This window comes from Lissotriton vulgaris, chromosome 5, assembly GCF_964263255.1.
Source record: "Lissotriton vulgaris chromosome 5, aLisVul1.2, whole genome shotgun sequence".
NCBI classification, from domain to species: Eukaryota; Metazoa; Chordata; class Amphibia; order Caudata; family Salamandridae; genus Lissotriton; species Lissotriton vulgaris.
Genome location: NC_141693.1, coordinates 1,469,036,605 through 1,469,061,340, shown reverse-complemented (window position 1 = coordinate 1,469,061,340; position 24,736 = coordinate 1,469,036,605). Strand labels below are relative to the sequence as shown.

Below are 24,736 nucleotides of genomic sequence, written 5' to 3'. Positions count from 1 at the left end.
GCAACAACAGGAGGAAGGTCCTTCTCCTACCTGGCCGCCAAGACCTGGAACACCCTCCCGACCGACCTTCGCCTGACCCAAGACCACCTCTCCTTCAGGAAGAAACTCAAGACCTGGCTGTTCGAGCAGGAGCGGCACCCCAACCCCCCCCCAAGCGCCTTGAGACCCTGCGGGTGAGTAGTGCGCTCTATAAATGCCTTGATTGATTGATTGATTGATTGCTCTGACTGGGTCTTTAAATATTTCGGGTGCATGCCTTACCACTCCACTAAGTATTGGAAGTGTGGTTGTTGTCTTATGTGATGACATTAAAGTGTCCATTAGGAAGTCTTATTCCATTGTATCTATGTGTAGGTCTACCCCATGGAAAGTGGCTGCTCTATGAATGAGCTGCGTAAACCCAATAGTGTCATCTGGGGAGATGGTCTAGACGGGTATCCATCATCTTGTGGCAGATCTGGTGCATTATAATCTTCCCATGGGTCCCCTGATGGCCCAGGAATATCATCTGGGTCGCCAGCCGCATCAAGTTCAAGATGCTAACTCTTGCCTTTCGGGCCCTTAATGGAACAGGACCGGAATATTTAAGAAAGAGACTAGTACTATCCCACTCAGTCAGATCCTTACGATCCAACAATCTACGTCTCATTGTTGTCCCGCGGTGCCGCCGCTCTAGAATGGGCGGCAGAGCCTTTGCAGTCATCACGGCCAACCTATGGAACAGCCTACCTTTAGATCTCAGATTTGCTCCCTCTGAAGCACTCTTTCGTAGCCGTCTCAAGACGTGGCTATTCTCATCTGCATAAGTACCACTCCCTTTTCTAGCTTACAGTCTTAGCGCCGGGACACCCCCGTTGGGGGTAGCCGTGCGCTCTACAAGCTTCATAAATAAATAAATAAAATAAATAAAATCTGGGTCATTAATGTCATCTATGTGATGTTCACTCTCTATGTCCTGTGAGTAATTATCCCCATCCTCCTCATCTTGTAGTATAAGACTATGTATACTAGATGGTGAATGTACAGAAGAAATATCTACTGTTACTTCTCTTTCTGGTGAAGGGATCCTCATTGGTGAAGTTTGAGCATGCTTTTTTAGAGGAACTGGCGGTGTTTTAGGATAGTCCATTTTCCTCTTTTCAGGCACTGAAGTGATATGTACAGTCTTTGGATTAATATGAAGAGTTTTTTGCTTTGGATCAGGTTTAAAAAGCTCTTCTACTGGCAAATCTTTTTTCGGCGCCGATTTATATGGTATGGGGCCGAAATGACTAGTTTTAACAGTGTCTATTGTCTTTGGAGCAGGTTTTGGTTTCGGTTCCGAAGACTTTTTCCTAGGATCCGTGCTCCTTGGATCCGGAGATTTTGTTCCTGGAGTACGTTTCGACTCATCTACCTTCGGAGCCAAAGAATGTTTCGGTACCGGAACCTTCTTCGGGTCCTCTTTTTTCGGAACCGGGGTGGTTTTTGGTTTGGTAGCTTTGGAAACCTCTTTCGGTGCCGAACTTGCTTTCGGTTCGACCACTTTCGGTACCGCAGGATGCTTTGGTGTCGGTGTTAATTTTGGCTTAAGGACCTTCTGCTTTTCGGGACCGACAGACTGACTCGAGCCCGAGTAACCTGGAGGTTTTTTGTATTCTTCACTGCAGAGCCAGAAGGCGGGGCTTCGGAAGGTTTTGGTCGTAATGCGCCTGGACCCGAAGGTGGAGGTGGAACCGAAGCCTGTCCCAATATGGTGGGGTGAACAGGGTCGATGTCTGTACTCACGACCTGTTGACCAGCTGGAAGATCTTCATCTTCGGATTGATCCTCGACTCCGGAAGCTGAATTCTCTGCTTCGGAAGCGATGTCCTCGTGCTGTTGTTCTTCAGCATCTATTTCAATTGGAGCCTCGTCTATGATGAGGTCTGGTGTCGCCGAAGATGACTGCGTCATTACTCTTCGAGCTCGACGGTCCCGGATTGTTTTCTTGGACGGTAACGAAGCGCAGGCCTCACAGTCTCGACTCTTGTGCTCTGGAGATAAGCAGAGATTGTAAACCTCATGAAGATCGGTGTGAGGGAATTTGTGTCCACACCGAGGGCACTTCTTGAAGGGTGTTCTTTCCATGAGCCAAAGGGCCAATGGCGCAGTTGGGCCCGACGGCCCCGACGAACGCTGGAATCGAGAAGTGAAGTCTCTGTTCGACGCTGGTAACCGGAATCAATGTTGACGACGATGCTGATGGTATTTTGATTGATTTATGGATTCGTAAAGAGATCGGTAACGGGACCGAACGATGAACACATCCGAGCCCTATGGCGGAAAAAAACTATCTGAAGATGGAGTCGATGCCCATGCACACTACGATCTAAGGGAGGAGTCCTCCAACAGACAAAGACTCTTCCAAGACAACAACAAAGTGCAATCATCCGGGCCTACCACCAGATGGTGATCTAATGCAATAGTGTGGGTCTGCAGCCCATATGCCTCGAACATATTTTTTTGGGTAGCCTGGTATGTGTGGATAATTGGGTTACTCACTGTACTGTGTGTTAGTGGCAAGTCGACCAAACACTGTAGGTTAGAGTCGAAACTGGTGGATGGGCTTGGGCCTCAGGACGTAAACAATGACAATGTTTTCCTGGATGTTGATTTTTCACTTGCAGCGAAAGCAGCTGGATCAGGTAAGATGGTAACTGAGACAAGCATGGATGGTATCCGTGAATGTCCAAGTACTTCTTTGCATCACGGTAAACAGAACAAACATTTTCCCAAGAGCTTGAGGGGATTTTTATTTTGTGGTCTGAATGAATTGTGAATTGAGATGCATCGACAAATATGTTTTTAGACTATGATTGCGTAGAGGTCTAGAAGCTGACTTTGTAAAGAACAGGGAGATGTGTAGTAGCAAGCTGGTTGCCCGAATGAGTGCGTAACTTGGTATATGGTAATTGTCCTCCTGGAATATGGCACAGGGTGAGATTTGGAGTTAGGGGTTGGTGCAGGGTGGTTAACAACTGGACCGATTGGTTGGGAGCTGCAGCGGCATGGCTACACATGGGTTGAAGCAGCCTGTATTTCCTAACCTTGTTGCTTATTTGCTGTGAAAGCTTCTTAAAGAAAAATAAATAGTACCTGGAATAACAATCCTGCCTGTCTCATGAATTCCACAGAAGCACAAACCCAAAAAAATGCTCATGGAAACAACCAGCTGAATGTGCAATTCCAGGCAACCACCACAGTATTACCCAACACATCGTAATGGAACCTAAGAGGTTTGAATACATCATTGCCAAGAAAGTACTGAGGTTGCAGTGTTCGAGGTCGAATAACTCTAGATCACTCACCTGTGAAAAAAATGCTGGTGTTAGTGATGCTGTGGGCAGGGAGGGGCTAAGGATCCCAAGTGGACTCGAGTCACTGCCTGTGACAACAAGAGTTGGAGTCAGCTCCAACCCCTTGGGCTTCTTGGACTTGGCAGAATGATTCGAACCTTCCTTTCTGTCCAGCAGGTATGGCACCTCTTCATATATCTCAGGGGACAGGTTCTGAGACTGCTCCAGCTGCTGCGAGGCCGCAGAGTCTAAGTCAGTGTCAATGACCAGCTCAGAGTTCGAATCCGGTGGAGGAGAAGGAACACGCAAGGGGATCTGTTCAGCAGACACAGCAAGAGGAGAGTTTGAGAGAGAATTAATAAGGTCATTTGTCAGAGGGGGTGTTCTCGGTGGTGTCACTTTAAGTGGAACTATACAATCCAAGGCTGCCAAAGACTCCTCAGATACAGGCAAATGACCACCAGAAGACACCTCTGGAGATGCAGCTGGCGCAGACCTCTTGTACGGTGTTGTCACAAACTTGATGACGGACGGCATGGTCTCCTGAGCGTTAATTTTCTTCTCAGCCAGTTTCCCAGCGGGATTCTCCATTTTTATGGACTTGATACGTGTTGTATTGGATGAACCTAGAGAATTGAGGGTGAAAGAGGAATACAGACCAGAGTGAATATAGTCGTTTCGGCCTGAAGGTTTGATGCTGGACAGGGGAAGCTTCTCCTCTGAACCATTCTCTTGGTCTTTCCTGGTACAGCAGATCGCCTCTTTGACACCCATCTCGAGCTCGGCATCAACTTTCGCTAGGCTCATGGGATCCATAGTTAAAATGTCTGGGTATGAGACGAATCTGTACACAAACTTCTGCCCGTTCACCTTTTTAATAATATTCTGTATGTAGAAAGATATACAAATATATCAATAAAAACAACACTTATTCACAAATGCACAATTATGTATTATCAGCTCCCTTACTAGAAGGCATTTTGTCATTAACACTATTTTGAGTTTGATCTGTACTGCACACACAGCCCCACCCCCCAGGGCACCATGAGACCTCAACGGGTGAATAGTGCACTTTACAAACCCCTGATTGATTTTGGTTTTATCGGACTGTGTATAAACATAGGCTTAAATATGCCACACATACCTACTTATTCAAGTATTTTTAAATGCATGGGAAGCTTTTTGCCATTCTACATAGTCAGTCTGTCTTAGGTCAACCTCACAAAACAATTGTTGATAAAGCCAATGGGTCTGGCCATATATTTGCACGATGATGAATACTTGTAAAAATGGAAAAGGTGCCATAGAATAAGGTAGAGCACTACTGCATCCATTTTGCCATAAAGAAAGTTAGTGTGTTAATGACTGTCCAGTGCACCATATAATATTAAGAGGAAAAGCCACTGCTGGAGGTTTTTTTTGTAGGGATGACATTTGGGAGTACAGACTATAGGTAAGGAACACTGGTCTGCAGCACAGAGGGCTTTAATCTTTTAGCTGTCCAAAACGGATTCACTTCATGGCTTTTCTTATTAGCAGGGGAAGAAAAGGGGCCCCTTTCCTGTATAGCAGCTGGAGTCGTGAAGGTGCTCCTTTTTAGATCTTGCGCCTAGCGTTGCAGTGCGCAGCAGTGATCGTGCAGCGAGTGACCTCATGTAGGGGCTTCTGAAAGCTGACCACACGCTTGTGCGTGTGCTTTTGTTTTCATCAGCTGCTATTGGTTTTTGCATGCATCCTTGTAAAAAAGGCAGCACGCCATTAGTGAAAGGTTGTGCATGTCCCAGCTTCTTCAGAAATGTAATCGCCCATGTCCCAGTGGTGTCTGTTACGCACAGCAGCGGCACATACAACAGCCTCCCTCGCCCCCGCTCCTCTGTGGTGCGCACGCACCACTGGTCCTCCTTGGATTGGCTTGTGTTCGCCTCTTACACCTGGGGCCATCCACCAAGATCTGCTGCTTCATTGATAAGAGGGGATAAGATGGCAGTTCACATGGACTCGGATTCCTGTTTCAGCAGCCGCCTAAGCACACAGACTATCTACCAACCAAACACAGCAACAACTTGCCCATGGCAGGGTCCCATTCAAATACAGGGCGCCAAGCGGCACCCACAAGCGCTTTATTTTACAGCCACAGTCACAAAAGCCGGCTCCCTGCGCTGCTGCCCTTGGTCTCTGCGCCCATGTGGGGGTCGCTGATGCTAGCGCGTGGGGGTCGCTGGTGCTAGCGCGTGGAGGTGCGGTGACAGGAGCCACGTCTCCACTGTGACTCAGATCCCATGACCATGTAGGGGAATGATCAGCCTGCGCTGCGTGCGCCGAAGGCACGGCTTGGCCGGCTGGCGCTTCCTGCGAGGGAGCAGCGCTTTCTGCTGCACTCTCAAACTTTGTTTGCAAACCAAGACTAGCGCTTAACAGCCCGGGCTCCCCCGAGCACATGACTGCACAGGATGTGTGCCACGGGGAGAAAGATGGACAGTGGTGCGTGCACAGACAGAAACATGTGCACATACACTCACACTCACTCACATATACACAAAATAACACACACACTCCCTCACATACACACAAAGAACACACAAACACACAGCACTCACTCTTACACGCACGCACTCACTCCTTGACTTCCCTTTGCCACTTGTGATGATTACAGAGGAAATCACTCACTCGCCCCCAGCCCTGCAAGGCACAGAAGGCACGCACCAAAAACTGCCCCTTCTGAATTTGGGCTACTAATCTGCTAATATTTTGCCAGGCACACTTTTGCTCACAGTGCCATGTTAAGTGTTGCTTCCTAAGTGCCATGCCCACGACAGCGTGTCTGTGTACCTGGGTGTGTGGAGCATTGGCTGGGGGGAAGGTAGGGAGGGGGGGGGGGGTAATTGATTGCCGCTTGGGCTTCAGACCCGAACCCTTTCTTGACAGAAGATGATGTTGCTTTAAAGGGCTCTGATCATCAGTTCAAACGCAGAGGGCTGTAAAAGAGGCAACAGATGCAAACTGTAAAACAAAGACAATTAAACCCTGCTCTGCCTAACAGGGTCCACCCCAACCTCCACACCACTTCACCTAGATTTTGTTAAAAGTGCGCCCCTCTCGAGCTGGAAGACAGCTCTTCCTTACTGTGGCTTGGAAGCGCCTCAACAACACCACTGGGCGTGTAAAGTTTCAGTAAGAGGTGCGTTAGAGTGGTTGAACTTTACGCACCAGTCCAACAAGAGATGATGAGGTTACACCACAGGGCGAGCGGTAGGTAAGTCAGTGCGGACCCTTCCACAGACCACTCTCGTCAATTACATTCTTTCTAAGGCAGGCGTGGGGGTCTGCCTGTGGTGGGGGGTGGGGAGGGGGGGGGGGAGACTGTAAACGTTATCTTCGGCACTTTTATATTTTTAAGAGTGGCGCTAGTAATCTCTGCCTCACCCAGATCTTGAGAGCATGAGATAGGAAAGTGGGCAGACAAACACATTTTCAAAAGCACGACGACCCCTTTCTGGGCAGTTTCACATCAGTCTTTCACTAAACACGCCTAATTCAATCTGCCAATTCTGCAGAGCTAGGAAGCCCCCGATAATAATTCCTGGTGTTCAGCAGAACATTAACTCTAACAAAGGCGAAACCGATTGCATTTCCAATGCAATATGTCTTGCATTTGTTAAAGTTCGAGCTGTTGACAATGTTTTTTACTTTAACTTTTTTACACCACTGGCAATAGTGCTATGCAATTATAATAACTCCACTGCAAATAAAAAAACAAAAGTAAAAAACATTGTTAGTTTCAACCCCAACAGCTCTAACGTTTACAAATGCGAGACCTATTGCATTGCAAATGCTTAGTTTTTTGGGGGGGGGGGAGGTCGGAGGGGTTCTGGTATGGCCTGATTAATGCAGCCATGCTTTTTAGATATGGTCTGTAAAAGGAAGTGGGGGTTACTGGGGTTCTAGCATTTTTGGTAGGCACTGTATGATTCTTTATTTTGTCTACAGTTGCAAGTTCCCCAGGGTTGTTCTTTTCTGAGAGATGGTGGGTGTACAGGTGACATGTTTCTTGTGGCAAAAGTTAGAGGTGAAAGCAGGACAGAGTATGCTTACGTTTCTAGGTTTTAGGAAGCAATGTTTTTACGAGAAGTCTTACTTGTCTTTGTGTTGGACAGACAAAGGTGTTTAAATGGAGATTTTCTGTGCAGTTCCTGTGTGTTCAAGCTGAGAAAATGAAGTTCCATTGGTTTCCCCCATTTTTCATCTGTTTTGCAGCTGAACCTATGGGGTGGTTGAAAGGCCAGATAGATACTGTGCATAACAGCAAATTAAGAGGCATTCTGATAAGAAGTCTAGAGTTAATGTCCATTTTCATTGGGAAAAAGTTTCCTACAAAACAGTCTTAACAGATATGATAGATAAATCACAGAAGCAAACCAGGATCGCTGTTCTTCGTCAATTAGCTATGTATAGTACAGCTGGCACTGTATAGCCATACCATACTTCTGAGGCCAGACTTGCCTTAGAAATTTAGAGCGCTTACCTTCTTAACCTTTCTTTTTTGCAACAAAAAAAGAAAAGGTTTGACACATCCAAGACCCAGTCTGTCATCCTAAACTTATTCTATTAATTCACATTGACGGTGATTGGTTAAGAATTTGTAGTTGATAGTTACTGGACACAATTCAGGCCCTAACCCTTATTTATGCCACGCGGACCTTACCTTCACATAGTAGTAGCGGAGGGCTCGGCTGAGTTTGTCATAGTTCATACTTGGCTTGCTCTTCCGGATTCCCCACATCCGGGCCACTTCTTCAGCCTGCAGCAGTTTGAACTCCCCGTCACTTGATGTCCAGCATATTAAGTGCTTGTGCTGAGGCTCCTGAAGAAGCTGCAGGAGGAACTGCCAGAGGGTGATAGTATTGTCCATGACAGGGTCTGACATTAGCTAATGTAGAGAATGACAAAGCAGGACAAGGAATTATTGGTAGACTCCTGTTTTAAGACATCTGTACTGGCTGCCAGTTCGAGCATGAATCACCTGTAAACTCTCAACCTCATAACAGACAGACATCTACAGGCTGGCCTCATGATTTAAATACAGTAGGTCCGAGCTTCAAAACCAACCAATACTACATCATCCAGACTCTTACTTAGAAACCACAATTAAACTTCCTTCCAATAACCTACAACATAGTTCAAACACTTTGGAATGGCAACCTATGATCCAACACCCAGCACCTACATTATGCAGCAAACTCCACATACACTTGTCCACCTAGACCGTTGTTTAGACACATAAAAAACAGCATATTTGCCTTATGGTTTTACTTTTCAGATTTAGAGTGCCAAGCTTTAGGTCAGTAAACTGACAGTTGATGAGGGAGGCTGGGCAAATAGGTTGTCGCACCCAGGGGTCATCTTTATTATTATTATTATTTTATTTCTTATATAGCGCCAGAATCGACCCCCGAAGGGGTATCTCCGCGCTTGCCTTGGGAACCCGTCCTGGTTTTTCCCTGTGAGATAGCCCCTACAGGGCATCCCCAAGGTGAAAGCCAGGCATCCCGCCGCGGGGGGGGGGGCGTTGGGGAGATTAAGCAAGCTTAATGCCCAGAGTTGCAGAGTGTGAACCCATGATTAGGTCAGGCACCGAAGCCAGAATTATCGAGTCCATGGACATTTGAGCTCAAGACCCTGCCGCGTCGGGAATTTAACCCTGGTCCCGGGTCTGACCTCTGCTTCAGGGTCTGCCTGCTCTAACCAGTGAGCCACACTTCTCCACTTTACCCATTGCCGATTAGATATGCTGTGACTATTAATGAAGATGCTGCTTTTGAAGTAGCCCTATGCTCCAAAACAGAGACAACCATTCAAAATACTATATATCAACCAAATCTCGAAAACAGCGTACACTCCAACTTCCACAGACCTTATACTCAAAAGGTTAAAGTTGTATTGTCAATAAAAGTACTGGTCAGTTTGAGTGGGACGGTTGAAAACTTTGAAGGCAGAACAGTTTATGGAACATTAACATAGCTCTAGCAACATTACGTGCTTCCCAAATGCATAGTTGTGATCACAGCTGAGGACTGGCACTTGATCTGGCATGTTGGGGCATATTCATCATACTTAAATAAGAAGTCCGGCAGGCCAGTCCCACATTAAAGAGGAAGATCACAGAACAAGGGAGAAAGACCTCTCTGCAACAAAGGATTGGTACAGAAAACTATACAACAAAAGGGAGGGATGCAGACAGCCACACACTAATCCACAAGTTTGGGTATCTGGCTAGTCTTACATGCGAAAAAGCAATAGCAAAGCCAATAGCTCTCGCCTAAACAGCATGGAGTAGAGTGGTGTGGAGTGGCATAGACTAGCATGAATGGGGTGAAGTAGAGTAGAGTGGCATACAGTACAGGATGATACAGCACAGTGGCGTAGAGTGGAGTAGCAAAGAGTACAGTGGAGAAGAATGGCGTAGTGTAGAGTGATGGCTTAGAGAGGCGTGGTGCAAAGTCGCATAGAGTAGAATGGCATTGAGTGGCGTGGAGTGGAGCGGGGTACAGTAGAGGGGAGGGGTGCAGAGTGTAGTGACAAAGAATGGAGTGGGATGGCGTGGGGTGGGGTAGAGTGGGGTCAAGTGTAGTGGAGCAACGTACTGTGCAAACAGATTTCGCAGCGAAGCCTGTCCAACCTGAGCGTCTGTCCTGGCATCAGTGTCCAGACAGTAATGCTTAGCAAAGGTATGGACTGACTTCCAAGTAGCTGCCCTGCAGATTTCTGCAATGGGAACATAACGCAACAACGCAGTCGTGGCAGCTTTGCCCCTGGTGGAATGAGCCTTAGATTTACCCCCTAAGGTCTTATTAGCCTTTTGATAACACAACTGTATACAGGACACGATCTACCTCGAAATGGACTGTTTTGAGGTAGCAAGACCTGTCCTGACTGACCCATAATTGATAAACAATTGGTCTGACCTACGAATATCCTTGGTTTTATCCAGATAAAATGTCAACACCCTCCTGACATCCAGGGAATGTAGAGACCTTTCCGCTGGAGAGGAAGGATTCTGAAAAAACGTAGGTAAAGTTATGGTCTGGTTAACATGGAAATGAGAAATAACCTTAGGAAGAAATTTAGGGTGAGTACGCATAACAACCTTAGCAGCATGAAATACAGTATAAGGTTCTTGGCAACACAACGCCTGAATTTCACTCACCCTGCGGGCCGATGTAATGGCCACGAGGAACGCCGCCTTCCAGGACAGGTGCTGCAACGAAGCCTTATGAAAAGGTTCAAAAGGTTCCTTCATCAATCTGGACAGCACCACATTCAATTCCCATGAAGGCGAGGGAAGTAGTTCGGGAGGAAACACTATCTTCAAGCCTTCCAAAAAATCTTTGATCACAGATATCTGGAAGAAGGAGGTCTGTGAAGGGTATTTCCTGTAGGCAGTCAGCGCAGCGAGATGAACCTTAATGGAATGAACATTAAGGCCAGGCTGCGCCAAATGTAAAGGGTACGGAAGGATGACATCTTTCTTACATGTCGTTGGATCATAGTTCTTGGACTTGCACCAGAGGCAAAATCTCTTCCACTTGTACGTATAAGAAGACCTAGTGGAAGGTCTCTTGGATTCCTTCAATATGTCCATACACTCTGCAGGGAGATTCAAAGGCCATATTGCACTATCTCAGGAGTCATGCCGCCAAACTCAAAGACGAGAGATTGGGGTGCACAATCTGCCCCCCGAACTTCGTGAGCAGGTCCTGCCGGCACGGCAGCCGAATGTGAGGAAGGAGAGACCGGTGAAGCAGGTCCGTGAACCACCACTGCCTGGCCCATTCCGGGGCAATCAGTATCATCCGCTCCCTGGACTGGGCCAGCTTGATGAGCACCGCCGGAATCAGGGGACTGGGTGGAAAAGCGTACAGAAAGCTGTTCAACCAGTAGATCCATAACGCATTCCCCAGCGATCCCTGCTGGTAGTACCTGGATGCGAAGTCTCAGCATTTGCGGTTTTCGGCGGTGGCGAACAGATCCACGTCTGGAGTGCCCCACCTGGCGAAAACGTCACCGAGTACTTCATCGCTGATGTACCATTCGTGGTTTTCCTGGATCAGTCTGCTCAGTACGTCCGCCTGAACATTCTGCACACCTGGTAGATGAGTAGCCGTTATCCTCAGTCCTCTGGCAAGAATGCAGTGCCAGATCGCCTGCGCCTCCTGCGACAGGGTGCGCGATCTCGAGCCCCCTTGCTTGTTGAGGTGATACATCGTGGTCGTATTGTCCGTCTGTACAAGCAGAGAGTTGGTCTGGAAGGACGGATGAAAAGCCTTCAGTGCCAAGTGAACAGCTCTGAGTTCCAGAAAATTGATGTGATACGTGGAATCCGTCTGGGACCATGTTCCCTGGATCTGTAACTCCCCGGAATGCGCTCCCCAGCCGTGGAGAGAAGCATCCATCACGATAGTCTGAGTGGGAATGTCCTTGTGGAAGGGAACCCCCTTGAGGAGATTTTCTGCTGAACACCACCATTTCAGAGACTGTAGAGCATGCAGAGACAGTTGTATCTTGTCGTCCCAGTTTCCTCTCCTCTGGTCCCACTGATCCTCCAGACACTCCTGCAGCGGTCTCATGTGTAGCCGTGCGTGAGGCGTGAGGAAGATACAAGAGGCCATCGACCCCAGTAGAGAAGACACAGTCCTCACTGTCGTAGACGGAGCGGTCATAAGAGCCTGAGCCTTCCGAAGAAGTGATAAATGTCTGTCCTCCGAAGGAGACACGTTTGCTGACAGCGTATTGATGGAGGCTCCCAAGTACTGTAGGCATTGGACCGGAGTCGGGACGGACTTGGACATGTTGATGTGCAACCCCAGTTTGTTCAGGAGAACGGACGTCTTCTGGAAGTGCGCTTGAGCTTCCGAGAAGGAGGATGCCTTGATCAACCAATCGTCCAGACACGGGTAGACAAACACCTTGTTCTTTCTCAGGTGTGCCGCTACCACTGCCATGCATTTTGAAAAAGTCCTGGGTGCAGACTTTAGCCCGAACTGTAACACTGTGTATTGATAGTGATTGGCGCCGACTTGGAATCGCAGGAACTTCCGGTGTTTCTGTGCAATGGGCACGTGGAAGTATGCATCCTGTAGGTCTATCGCGCACAGCCAGTCTCCCCTTTGCAGTTGAGGGTAAATCTCGTGCAATGACAGCATTCGAAATTTCTCTCTGCGAATCCACTTATTTGCTTGTTGCAAATCCAGAATAGGCCTGAACTCGTTCTTGTCCTTTTTCCGGACCCGAAAGAATCGTGAGTACAGACCTTTTCCCTTTTGAGACAGGGGACGTCTTCTATCGCCCTTTTCCTTAACAGGGTATCGGCCTCCGCCTGGAGCTCGCGCAGCTGAAACTGCGAGCGAACCGGTGGAATTGCTGGAGGCGGGCTGGTGAACCGAAGACTGTATCCATTGCAAACAATATTCAGCACCCACTTGTCCTGAGTAATTTTTCTCCACTCTGACAAGAAAATATTGAACGCTTCCCCCCACCGGAGTGGGTAACGGATGACGGAGAAGGAATCGCTCAGGGCCTAGACCCGGCCGGGCCTTTGTTCGCGGAGGCAGAATGCTGGCCACCCCTGCCCCTCTGACGTTTCTGAAAGGGCTTCCTCTGGAACTGCTGCTGCTGCTGTTGCTGCTGATGCTGTCCAAATTGTTGACCTCGCCCTCTGCCCTGCGCCCCGTACCGTCTCTGGAACAGGCGGTAGTTCTTCTTCTGGTCCTTGGGCTTCTCCAAGACCACCGCCGTCAGAGTCTCAGCCTCCGCCTTCATGCGGGCCATCTCATCGTCGGCGTGTTTCCCGAATAGGGTCTCGCCCGAGAAGGGCAGGTTGGCCACCCTCTGCTGAGCTTCAGGCTTCAGTGATGTCAATCTGAGTCAAGCGTGGCGCCTCTGATTAACTCCATGGCAGTACCCATGGGGTGCCAGGAGCGAAGACTCCGCAGCTGCGCTGATCAGCTGGTTCAACACCAGCAATACCTCATTTAGGATTTCCATAAAATCCTCCTTCTCCCCGGGGAGGAGGTCGGCGAACTGTTGGAGGGACTCCCACAGCGCCCGATCATAGCGCCCCAACAGTGCAGATGCACTGGCAGCCTTCATGGAGGTAGCGGCCGTCCCGCATACCTTCCTGCCCGCTGAGTCCAACCAGCGACTCTCCTTGTCCGGAGGCACACTTGGTGGTGGCGTGCTGCTTCCTCGTCGCCTGAATCCGGAACTGGGTCCACACGGAGGAAAGCCGGGTCCGCATCAGGAGCTTTGTATTTCTTTTGCAGCCTGGAGGGGGCTGCCTTCGTCACCGCCGGAGTGAGGAAGAGCTCCATTGCGGGTTCCACTAATCCAGGCACCAAGGGCAACAGAGGCCTAGATAGCTGCTTCTTGTGGAGAGTCTCAAATATTACGGAGGTCGTAGACGTGGGCACAGTCAGTTGGATGCCCAGCTTGCTCGCACCCCTCAACAAGACTTCCTGAAAGGAGACCACGTCGTCCACAGGGGATACCCTCGTCTAAGGGGAGTCTGCTAGAGTAGGCGAGTAGTTTCCTGCGCTGGACAAATCCGTGGTATACCTAGATCGACCCCTCCTGCGTTGTCGTCTGGATCTCGTTGATAAACGACGGCGACTCCAGGATCTGCCTCTCCGTCCGGAGCGAGATCTAGATCTTCTAGGCTTTGGGCGTTCTGCGGGTGCCTGCGGCGGCGCCTGTGGTGGTGGCCTGACCGGGGACCTTGGCCGAGGTGCCCCCTTAGGCGGCGCAGGGAGGGTCAGTGAGACTGACCTTGGAGCCCGTGGCGGTCCATGTGGAGGAACAGGAGGAGGAGGTGGCGAAGGAGTGCACGGCGACAGCTCCTTAGGCAGTGGATAGGGAGGAGTCGGTGACTTCGGCTTGGGGGGCGAGTACACCACAGATTACACCGAGCCCGGTGACTCCCTCACCCTCTTCCTTGGTGTAGGTGATCGAGAGGCAGCGCCCCCTGTCGGTGACCGACGTCGCCGCCGTGCCCCAGATGATCTGGACGGACTCCTGGCTCTAGAACTCCTCCTGGAGGATGATCTCTTCCTCTTCGGCGCCGAGCGCCTCTTTGGCGTCGAAAAACGCCTCTGTGGCGTCGAAGAATGCCTCCTCGACGCCGACGAACGTCGCCTCGACGTCGACGACCTATGCCTCGACAACGGGCTTCGCCGCCTCGAAGCTGATGATCTGTGTCTTGACGTCGAATGCGATCTCCTTCTCGAAGTCGAGTCGACGTCGAGGGCGAACGGCGGTGTCGCCTCAACGGCGAGCGCCGACGCCGTCTGGAATCCTCACGACGTTGAAGTGTCGACGTCGACGTCGAAGATGACGAAGACGATGACGACGTCTTCAGCGGCGACCTCGACGGCCATCTCGTCAGCCCCCTCGACGCCGAACGTAGACGTCGCCTCGACCCAGAGCCCTGGGGAGACGGGAAACAGTACGCCGTCATGCCTCTCGACGTCGTCGTCGATGCAGTCGACAGAGAACAGCGACTCTTTTTGGCCTTGACGCTGGGGAGCCCCCCAGAGGCCTCAGCATGGGCAGAGGAACCAGATCCAGCATGCCCAGACCCACCTTGAGTCTCCAGCCTTCTTTCTTCCAGTCCTTGGAGCCTAATCTTCTTTCTGTCTCTCAGGGTCCTGGAGGAGATGGTCTGGCAAATCTCACACTTCTCAGGCAGATGAGTAGAAGGGAGGCACAGGATACACACAGGGTGTAGGTCAGACTTGGCCTTCTTCCTCGAGCACTTAGGGCATTTATCAAACAATGCTGGCATTCTGACAAAAAAGGAAGTGCTCAGAATACTAGAGAAGGAAGAGGGCACCAAAACACGTCGAGTGTAAACACTCACACACTTTAAAAGTGCACAATTCTTACAATAAACCCAAAAAAGGGAGAGCTCAATGCTCCAGGGTCCTGCTAGCAGGAGCCGGAAAAAAGAACTGAAAGTAAATGGGACCTGCTGGGCATTCTGGGATACTGAGAAAGTTCTGGAAAGTTTTCTTAAAGGCACGGTATCCCTTTTTGAGCCACATAATGGCAACCTATGGGGCTTGTCTGTCCTCCCCTTCCTCTCGATCATTCCAGAGGCTTTGTTGGTAAAAGGGGGAGTTTTTTTCTCTATGAAGAAAACTAGGCAAGCTGTGCTGTTTGTGGTTTTATGGTGGAATGTCTAGTTGAAGTGCTGGACAGTGTAGCCTGTGGATATAGGCTGCATTATATGTCTTTAAATTCTCTCTTAAGTGTCTGTGCAGGACTGCATTTTTAGACACCTTAAGAGATTATTTTTGATTGCTCCGGGGTCCACGCTCATGAGCGGGACTATTCACTAGATTATGACTATACACAGAGATCCCCTATTACAGAAAGCTATTTCCTGCATGATGTGCTTCTTTTCGTGTAGCCTATTACTCTTTTATAGTGCATACTTTAAACTGAGTTGCCGCCAGTATTTATGAAGGGCCATGACTGAGAGTACAGGAGTTGAGGCTGAAGACAGTGCAAATTTCCTACAGTTCCTGCCAGTGGGTCAAAAAGGGGTGCATAATACATGCACATTCAATCCTTAGCCTCTCTGCTGACAGCATAGAGCAGTGGCCATGTATTCCAGTTGCAGTGTGATTCTATATGTAAGTATGTATGATGGATGCACTCAGCAGTTGAAGTATTGGCAGGGCGGAAGTAGCAGAGTTCTATAAGATCATTCAGAAGTGAGCACAGCAGGGCGCAAGATGTAATCCTAATTCCATCACTCTTAGGCCCTAAGACACAGTTACCTGACACAAGTGGTCAAGACAGAGCCCAGAGTCCATTACTAAACTACACTAGTTGGCGGGGCTCAAATGAAACCGGCCTCCTCCAGGAACGCCTCCTGCAGGGAGGGACCCCAGTCTGAGTTCCTGGTTTGCACTGTGAGGTGGTGTCTGTGTGCTCCCGCAGCATCTAGGACTAAGCCATGGTGCGTGGGAAGATCTGCAGCCTCTCGGTGAGGGATGTCCGCTTCCCCACTTCCAGTGAGCAGCACAGCTCGGATACGATGGTAAGGCACCCTCCCCTCAGCAGTCACCCGTGCCTAGCAGTAGAGAGGAGCCGGCGGCGCTGAGCCTCCCTGCCTCGTCACGAGTGTGCCAGGCCGCTGACCACAGCCATAATACACTCACTGCCAGCCAACAAGCGCACCCAAGAGGCACTCAGGTCTATACGAACAAAGTGTGAGCCCCTTTCACATTCACCCCGGACACATCAATTTTTTTTACACAGGAATATAGATCGTCAAAACAGTTGCAACTGAAGGGGGACAGAACGGTATAATAAGCCGTTTGAGCCAGTGACTTGTTTCTGGACATCGAAAGTGGCAAATTCAATGTTTAAAACATGAAGAGTTTCTAAGTAGGAATATATAACTCTGCGTGACTGCAATATAGATCCTCCTCTTGTGGAAAAAAATCCTGAAACTTTGCCTGCAATGATCAAACAAGCACAGGTACGCAATTAAAAACAGAGGGTCCCTGCGCGCCGCTGCTGGCTCCCACGAGCAAAACGCTCTGGGAGTAAACATTTCACAAGAAGCTGGGACCTCCACACGCCTTTGGCCAATTGCGTACTAAAGCCAGTCGCAAAGGACAATCGTGTGTGAGCACCACACACACGAGCTTCTACACAAGCTGGAGTGATTCCAAGAGGTCTATTTCCTATGCAGCGCATGCGCGCCGCCATAGGCTTGAACTAATAAATGCGTTTTAGACTGCAGGGGCAAATGGACGAGGGAGCAACACACATTGTACCGGTTGTGGAAAGGAGTTGGAGCCAAGTGGTGGTACTGAAAGAAATAGTACACGAATCATAGCATGATCAATGGAAGACCACTAATTAAGCTGAATATATCGGTGCGTGGTCCATGCTCCTCAGAGAGAAAAGAAAGTACCAGCCTGCATGCGCTGGTCAATTAAGAGGCAGCACAAAAGAATGACAACGATGGCAACTAATGGTAAGCAATGGGCGGGCTCCAAGCGCTTTACTGTAAACTACAATCCTTGCAAGCCCATGAGCTGTGCAAGCGAAACCTAAAAAAGAAAAGTTTAATATACTTATTGACGAGAGCCAGTCTATATCACTAGATGCTGACCCATAGCTATATATATTCTGTGCCAGAAACACAGTCATGATTGGTGCTCTCTAAAACTAATGATATTAGCATTATATTCCAAATACTCTAACGGATAGCCCCACTGTCAACATTTGAATAGGTGTTTAAAACAGTGTAGCAAAGACCGTATCTCTTGCACCCCAAAAAGCATCACACCCAACCTTGTGGCAGTTGTCTACAGAAATGGCCTTCTATGCAAAGTAGAAAGACCATATCAATCATTGGAGGCAGATCTCCACTTTGCAGCAGAGTAGCAAGTGAAGTGGCTGCATTTCACTATTCAGTCAGTGAGACACTGAGGTTTTGCTTCCCCACTCAGTGGAGGAATAACTTAGAATTGGGATCTTCAAACTGGGTGGAGGACCCCCCTGGATGTCCTCAAATGATCCTCGGTGGCTGCCAGGCTCTAGCCAAATGAAGAATTATGCGGATAACTGTGCTTTGTTTTTATCAGAAAAAAAATGAGCATCAGAAAGCGAACATCTTTTGTCATTTACATCCTAGCTAGTCAAAAGGGAAGACTTCAAATATTCTTCAAAACTCCCAGCTCCATTTCTAACATTCAGACTGCCTGACAAGAATAGTGGGTTTGGCAATCATATATTTGATTGCATTTTTAAAACGGTAACAGAACTTAACTGCAATGTTTAAATAAGGCTAGACATATTTAAACATTGGCAATTTAATAGAATTGTGATTTTTTTTCAACTGGGGGCGTGGCATTCAAAGGTTTATAGACCACTGCCATGGAGGTACAATAACCATGAATCTCTATGACATCACTCATAATAGACTGCCACAGTCCACAAAAGGAACTAAGAGCCATCATGGAGCACGAAGTGCTGCTAAAAAAATAAATGAAAAAAATAGTCAGCCGTCTCCAATGCAAACCAATTAAAGCATTGAAAAGTAAGCCAGAATGAAACAAAAGCAGACTGTAACCAAGTGACCCGCAGAAGTGAGTAGCACAAAGAGAGACTTTATTTTAAAGTAGAGGTAAACAGGTGAAGTAGGGCTAACAAAACCCACCAACGCTGGCACCCTCCCGATTCACCCTAAGCTTTAAACTGGAGGGCAAATTGTTGCTGGCACCATTACTCACTCAGACACTTCTTACAACTTGATTGCAAAGTATCTGACATTAACTTCAATCTGTTTGCTATTTTTTGACGTCTTTTCTTCCTCTTAAGCCACCCGAGAATTTGTTTTTAAAATGATAACTAACTAAGGAGCAACTGGCTGGCCTAACAAATGGTCAGACTTAAGCTTGGAAAAGTTCAGCTAAAGCTGTTTAAGCCCCAAGGAGACTCCTGAAAGGTCGAGTTGGTTTAAGGCAGCCATTGCGGGTTCAAAATTAGAATTGTATTCCAACTGTGCAATAGAAACACTGAAAACTGTCAAAGATCAATGGTAAGTAGATTTGAAGACTGATTAATTTCCCTCTCATAGTTCGATTTCTTATTCAAAGAGATGTAATTAATTAAATCTAACTATGGTTATCAATAGAAAAAGGTCCTCTGGAGCCTGAAAGCTGAACTGAGATGTAATGTGGCACAAAGGAACTACAGTTATCGAGCTTACATGGTTGCAATTTTACCCCAAAGCCATGCCTTTATTAACCCTTGCTTTACTCACCCCCTTTCCTTCTGTATTCCTTTTATTTACATGCTATAAATAGGATGGGACTGGCATCAAGAGACCGAGCTCTGTACAGAAAATAAAGTTGCAAAACATTGACAATTTACAGAGAGGCATGCAAGCATATAATGTTAAAAGAAAAAGCAGTAAAACATGATTAAGCAAATTAACGATCGGTGTCTTTCTAGGAGCAGGGGGCAGATCATTGCAAGAGCAGTAGTAGATCACAGCCTAGAAATGTGAAAGATATATAGAACAATTATAGTGCAGTGGCATAACTAATTGATAGACAACCTCTTTTCAAGCATAGCTAAGTAGCAGGTGCTTAAATGCACAGAGGATTCTAAAGTATCGCTGTGGAAAAGGTAATTCAGATTATGCATGCAAAAAACATATACAAGTCAGAACTAGAAACAAGCACTGGCAAAGCCAATAGGTTTCGCCTGTAGGAAATCTATTGGTTTGTCAATGTTTTTTAAGTTGTTACATCAGTGCGAGCTGCTGGTTGGGTGTGTGAAGTGTGTGTTAGAAAATAAATGTGTGTGAGTGATTGTGTTTTGAGATGGGAACTATCAATATCAAAACCAAAAACTTTCTGATCAAGGCTAATCCCAAAAGTCCGGTATTCTATATGATACCGAAGGTACATAAAGATCTAATGGACCCTCCACTACGACCAATAGTTTCAACCAGGGGAAGTTTACATGAGCCAATTGGCCAATTGATTGATAAATATCTTCAGCCCACAGTTAAAAAAATGCGAACTTATGTAAAAGACACGACTGACTTCTTACTGAAATTAGAGGAAATACAAATGGAACCAAATGAGTCTGTCATAATGTGCACGGCAGACGTAAAATCTTTGTACACAGTGATACCACATCAGTTGGGAATGGAGGCTATTGAAAAAGCCTTATTGAACACTGATATAAGTTTGGAGTTTCAGGTATTTTTAATGGAACTAATGACTTTCACTTTGTACCAAAGTTACTTTAAATACGACAACAAGTGGTATCAGCAACTCACGGGAACCGCCATGGGAAATTCCGCGGCCCCGGTATACGCGAATATCTTTATGGAAGATTTTGAAGAATCCAACATGTTGTCAAAACCCATCTGGAAAGACAATCTGAAATTCATAGTTCGTTATATTGACGACATTTTTATCATGTGGAAATCTTCAAAAACTCTGCTAGAAACTGCGCTAGATGAATTCAACAGACAGGACAGCCGAATACAAATTACGTGGGACATTTCAGAATCCACAGTAACCTTTCTTGATGTCAGAATCACTCACACTGAAAAAGGTTTCGAAACCAATGTATACCGTAAAGACACTGATAAAAATAATTTGCTACACTATACTAGTTTCCACCAGCCAAGCTTGAAATTACATCTACCTTATTCCCAAATGACAAGGGTCAAAAGAATAACATCAAATAACGAAATGGTTAAACATACCCTGGATGAGATGGGTTCAAGATTCACAGACAGAGGGTATCCCAAAGAGGTGATCAACAAAGCAAGAGAAAAAGTGGACAATATTGACAGGAGAAATTTACTAAAAACTACACCGAAACGTGAAGAAACACGCATAGTTGCGGTATCTAAATATTCGACACAAAGTAACAATTTCAAAAGAATCATCAAAAAACATTGGAGCATGCTAAAATCTGAACCTGATTTTGTAAACACGTTCACAGAGAGCCCAATATTTGCTCATACCAGGGCACAGAATCTAGGAGAAATCTTGAAACAACGGAAACCAACAATTGAAACATTCAAAGGAACAAAACCCTGTTTAAACTGTGGTTGTTGCAACAACATAATCAAAGGCAGTTCCATTAATCACCCAATGAAAGGGAACAAAATAAGGATCAGAGTTAACGCCACATGTAATTCAAGGAATGTAATTTACGCACTGAAATGCCCGTGCGGTAAATTATACATTGGCAAAACGGAGAGAAGCATCAAGACAAGGCTGACCGAGCACAAATCAAATATCAGATTGAAGAACCTCAAATCATCAGTAGCCACGCACTTTATAGAGGCAAAACACAACATCTCACAACTACAATACATCATCCTAGAAATCGTAGAGAAAGCAGAAGGAAGAGATAACACCAAACACATGCTACAACGTGAGAACTTTTGGATTCATAAACTGTCCACCCAGAATCCCAATGGACTAAATGAAAGGAGCGAATTATCATGTTATCTTTAACAATTGGTAACGTATAACAATAAGGGAACCCTTTTTGGGTCTTCCTCACTCTGGACTGAACAACCTGCGATATTGTATGTACAATTTCATTTTTCGTTATGAGTGTAATTTTTCAATGTTTCACCACTTACAGGTATTTCTATTCACTCACAATACACCTAATAGAGGTATAGCACCATCGTTTAAGTTTTGGCCCCTAGTTGCTTAAGCATCCCAGGGTTCGAGCCTTGTATACTATTGACCTCATTTTTTTGAATTTTTTTGTGAACACGTTTTTACAATTTTCTCTATTGAACATTAGGTTACCCTTATCATTTTGATATATTTTTTTCGTCATAATAATATGGCGATAACATAGGTTTACCCGGCGGGTTGTAACCGCCATCAGGCCGTCCGCCTCACGGTCACGTGAGCGGAATGATAGCATATAGGAATGGTTGTTGTTAGTTTCCTTGACTACCATCCTACTCGGAAGGGCAGCGTACGTCGAAGAGACGCCGAACCATCTGAAACGAGGTCAGTTTTCAGATAGCCATAAGCTAAACGCTAGTGCAGAATAGAAGCGTCTATATGCGAGCAGCACATTTACCCGAGTATTTATATCTATCCCCGTTTTTACAGATACCGAATTTCTTTAGAAAACAGTGACACGTGAGTGAACCAATTTACTAACATATGCACATCCACGAATGTTTAGTTACTGTGAGTTACGATGTTTTGAACAAAATCCTAATGGTTGGAACTGATATGAACATTACACATTTTAATTTTGGCATTATATGTTTATTTTTAGAGTATGTATTCCCTGATGAAGGGCGCTTCGACACGCCCGAAATGCATTGGATAAAGAAACTATCTATGTCACTGATGTGAATATACAAGGAGAAATGTTGTGAATAATTAAAACAACAGAGCAAAAGTATACAAACAAATGAAAAGACTAAGTTAATAAACCTTTTTTCAAAAGGATAAAACTTGTGTGGAATCCTCTGATTCTAAGGGAGGAAGTAAAAGGTGTGCTCTAAGGGGATGTTCCTAATGACTCATTAGTGACACCATTTCAGTATCTACTAACAGGCACCCAGGGACGTTGGTCGCCACCCTTGGAAGCACCCAATCTTGTCAATATTCTATAAAAATCAAAGCTGTGCATTCACCAAATCACATTATCATTCATGAAAAACAGTCCCTTTAAGTGAGTAGCACGCAAAGAATTTAATCATGAGTAACTACGATGAAATTACGAAGAGCACGGAAGCAAGGGCAGACACTTTTGCATTTAAGGAAACAGAAGCAGACCGTATTTACGCCTTAATAAGGGAAGAAATATCGCAGGAAACCTCTACCCGGGGTAAGGAACAAAACATCAAACAATTAATTTACCTAACAAAAAGACAAATCAATCAAAAGCTCCATGCGAGCACACTTATTAAATATCATCGCGCGCAACGTATACCGAGAGGCCTCAGAATCTCCCTAAAACCTTCGCTTTGCAAGAACTCCAAACAGTTTCAGGACAAATGGTTTGCAATTCTGAATAAATGTTCGCTGGACCTCATTCTGCTAATCATAGAGGAACTGTCTGGAATACTGGAAGAACTGGCCAAAGAGATAACTGAAGTATCAGAGGAACTATCGAAACTATTAACAGAAGAGGAATTATCAAAAACACTGGAGGATATCAAAGAACAGATAGAAAAACATACTAAGGACATTAATGAAAGAAAAATTAGAAAGTTCAAAAGGGACACCTTGGACTATAAGTTGGGAGAGGTGTATACATGGGCAGACATCTATGCCCAGAAAAGGAGAAACAGACCATACTCACCCAATACGGACACATCTTCCACTGGTAGTGACAGTTCACAGAGAACCCAAAAACAACAACCAAAACAACGTGAACAAGGCCAACCTGAATCTAGAATACTAACAGAAAGAAGGACTCAAGAAGATCCACTAGTAGAACAACCAACCACAAGCATGCCAATCACTGCAAGTCCTTTTTTAGAACAAGGTCAAGCGCAAAAGGGCGACCCCGGAGAGGAAAGAAGAGAAAAGGAGAAAGAAAAGGAACATCCTCAAACGAGAAGCACCACAATCCCGAAAAAAGACAAAGACAAGAAGAAAACACAGAACTGAACCAATTAGTCATCAACATAAGTGATTATCAACCGAGTGAACATGAACTAAAACTGTTGCAAAGAGGCACATCATTCGTTCCTACTACAAATACCAATGCGTTGGAAACGGAGGTCAGTTTTTTTAAACTCATGAGAAAACTAAGACTGAGGTATTTTTTTGACCACGTGCTTCCACATGTTGACAAAGAAACCGAGGATCAACTACGCGGATTACGCACAACCAGCACCTTCCAAGCTCCCACAAGCCACAAAACGTTGGATTTGTTTGAAAAAATGGTCAAACAGGAACTGGCTCAATTAAAATGGGATAAAAAGACAAAGAGAAATATGACACAGAAAGACTTGGACACCTTAAGAAAGTTAGCTATGAACACCAACATCAGATTCACCAAAGCAGATAAAGGGGGAGCACTAGTCATTATGAATAATGACATGTATGAAAAAAAAGTCCAAGAACATATTTCGGATAGCAACACTTACTTTCCTCTTGAAGGGAATCCCACGAATGAATTCATCAAAATATTGACCAACATAGTCAATAAGGCGTATGAGATGGGAACTATCAATATCAAAACCAAAAACTTTCTGATCAAGGCTAATCCCAAAAGTCCGGTATTCTATATGATACCGAAGGTACATAAAGATCTAATGGACCCTCCACTACGACCAATAGTTTCAACCAGGGGAAGTTTACATGAGCCAATTGGCCAATTGATTGATAAATATCTTCAGCCCACAGTTAAAAAAATGCGAACTTATGTAAAAGACACGACTGACTTCTTACTGAAATTAGAGGAAATACAAATGGAACCAAATGAGTCTGTCATAATGTGCACGGCAGACGTAAAATCTTTGTACACAGTGATACCACATCAGTTGGGAATGGAGGCTATTGAAAAAGCCTTATTGAACACTGATATAAGTTTGGAGTTTCAGGTATTTTTAATGGAACTAATGACTTTCACTTTGTACCAAAGTTACTTTAAATACGACAACAAGTGGTATCAGCAACTCACGGGAACCGCCATGGGAAATTCCGCGGCCCCGGTATACGCGAATATCTTTATGGAAGATTTTGAAGAATCCAACATGTTGTCAAAACCCATCTGGAAAGACAATCTGAAATTCATAGTTCGTTATATTGACGACATTTTTATCATGTGGAAATCTTCAAAAACTCTGCTAGAAACTGCGCTAGATGAATTCAACA

General features: G+C 46.1%; 1 protein-coding gene across 1 annotated transcript in view; it reads right to left on the bottom strand.

Annotated features, from left to right (window-relative positions):
* The window catches only part of ELK4 (ETS transcription factor ELK4), a 186,743-nt gene that overhangs the window by 54,317 nt on the left and 107,690 nt on the right, over window positions 1–24,736 (bottom strand). Inside the window, exons 2-3 of the mRNA XM_086923428.1 lie at window positions 8,020–8,244; window positions 3,330–4,202 (exon numbers count right to left, since the gene is read on the bottom strand). Coding sequence (XP_086779554.1) covers window positions 3,330–4,202; window positions 8,020–8,241 — 1,095 coding nt within the window. The 5' untranslated portion in view covers window positions 8,242–8,244. The remainder of the gene's footprint in view (window positions 1–3,329; window positions 4,203–8,019; window positions 8,245–24,736) is intronic.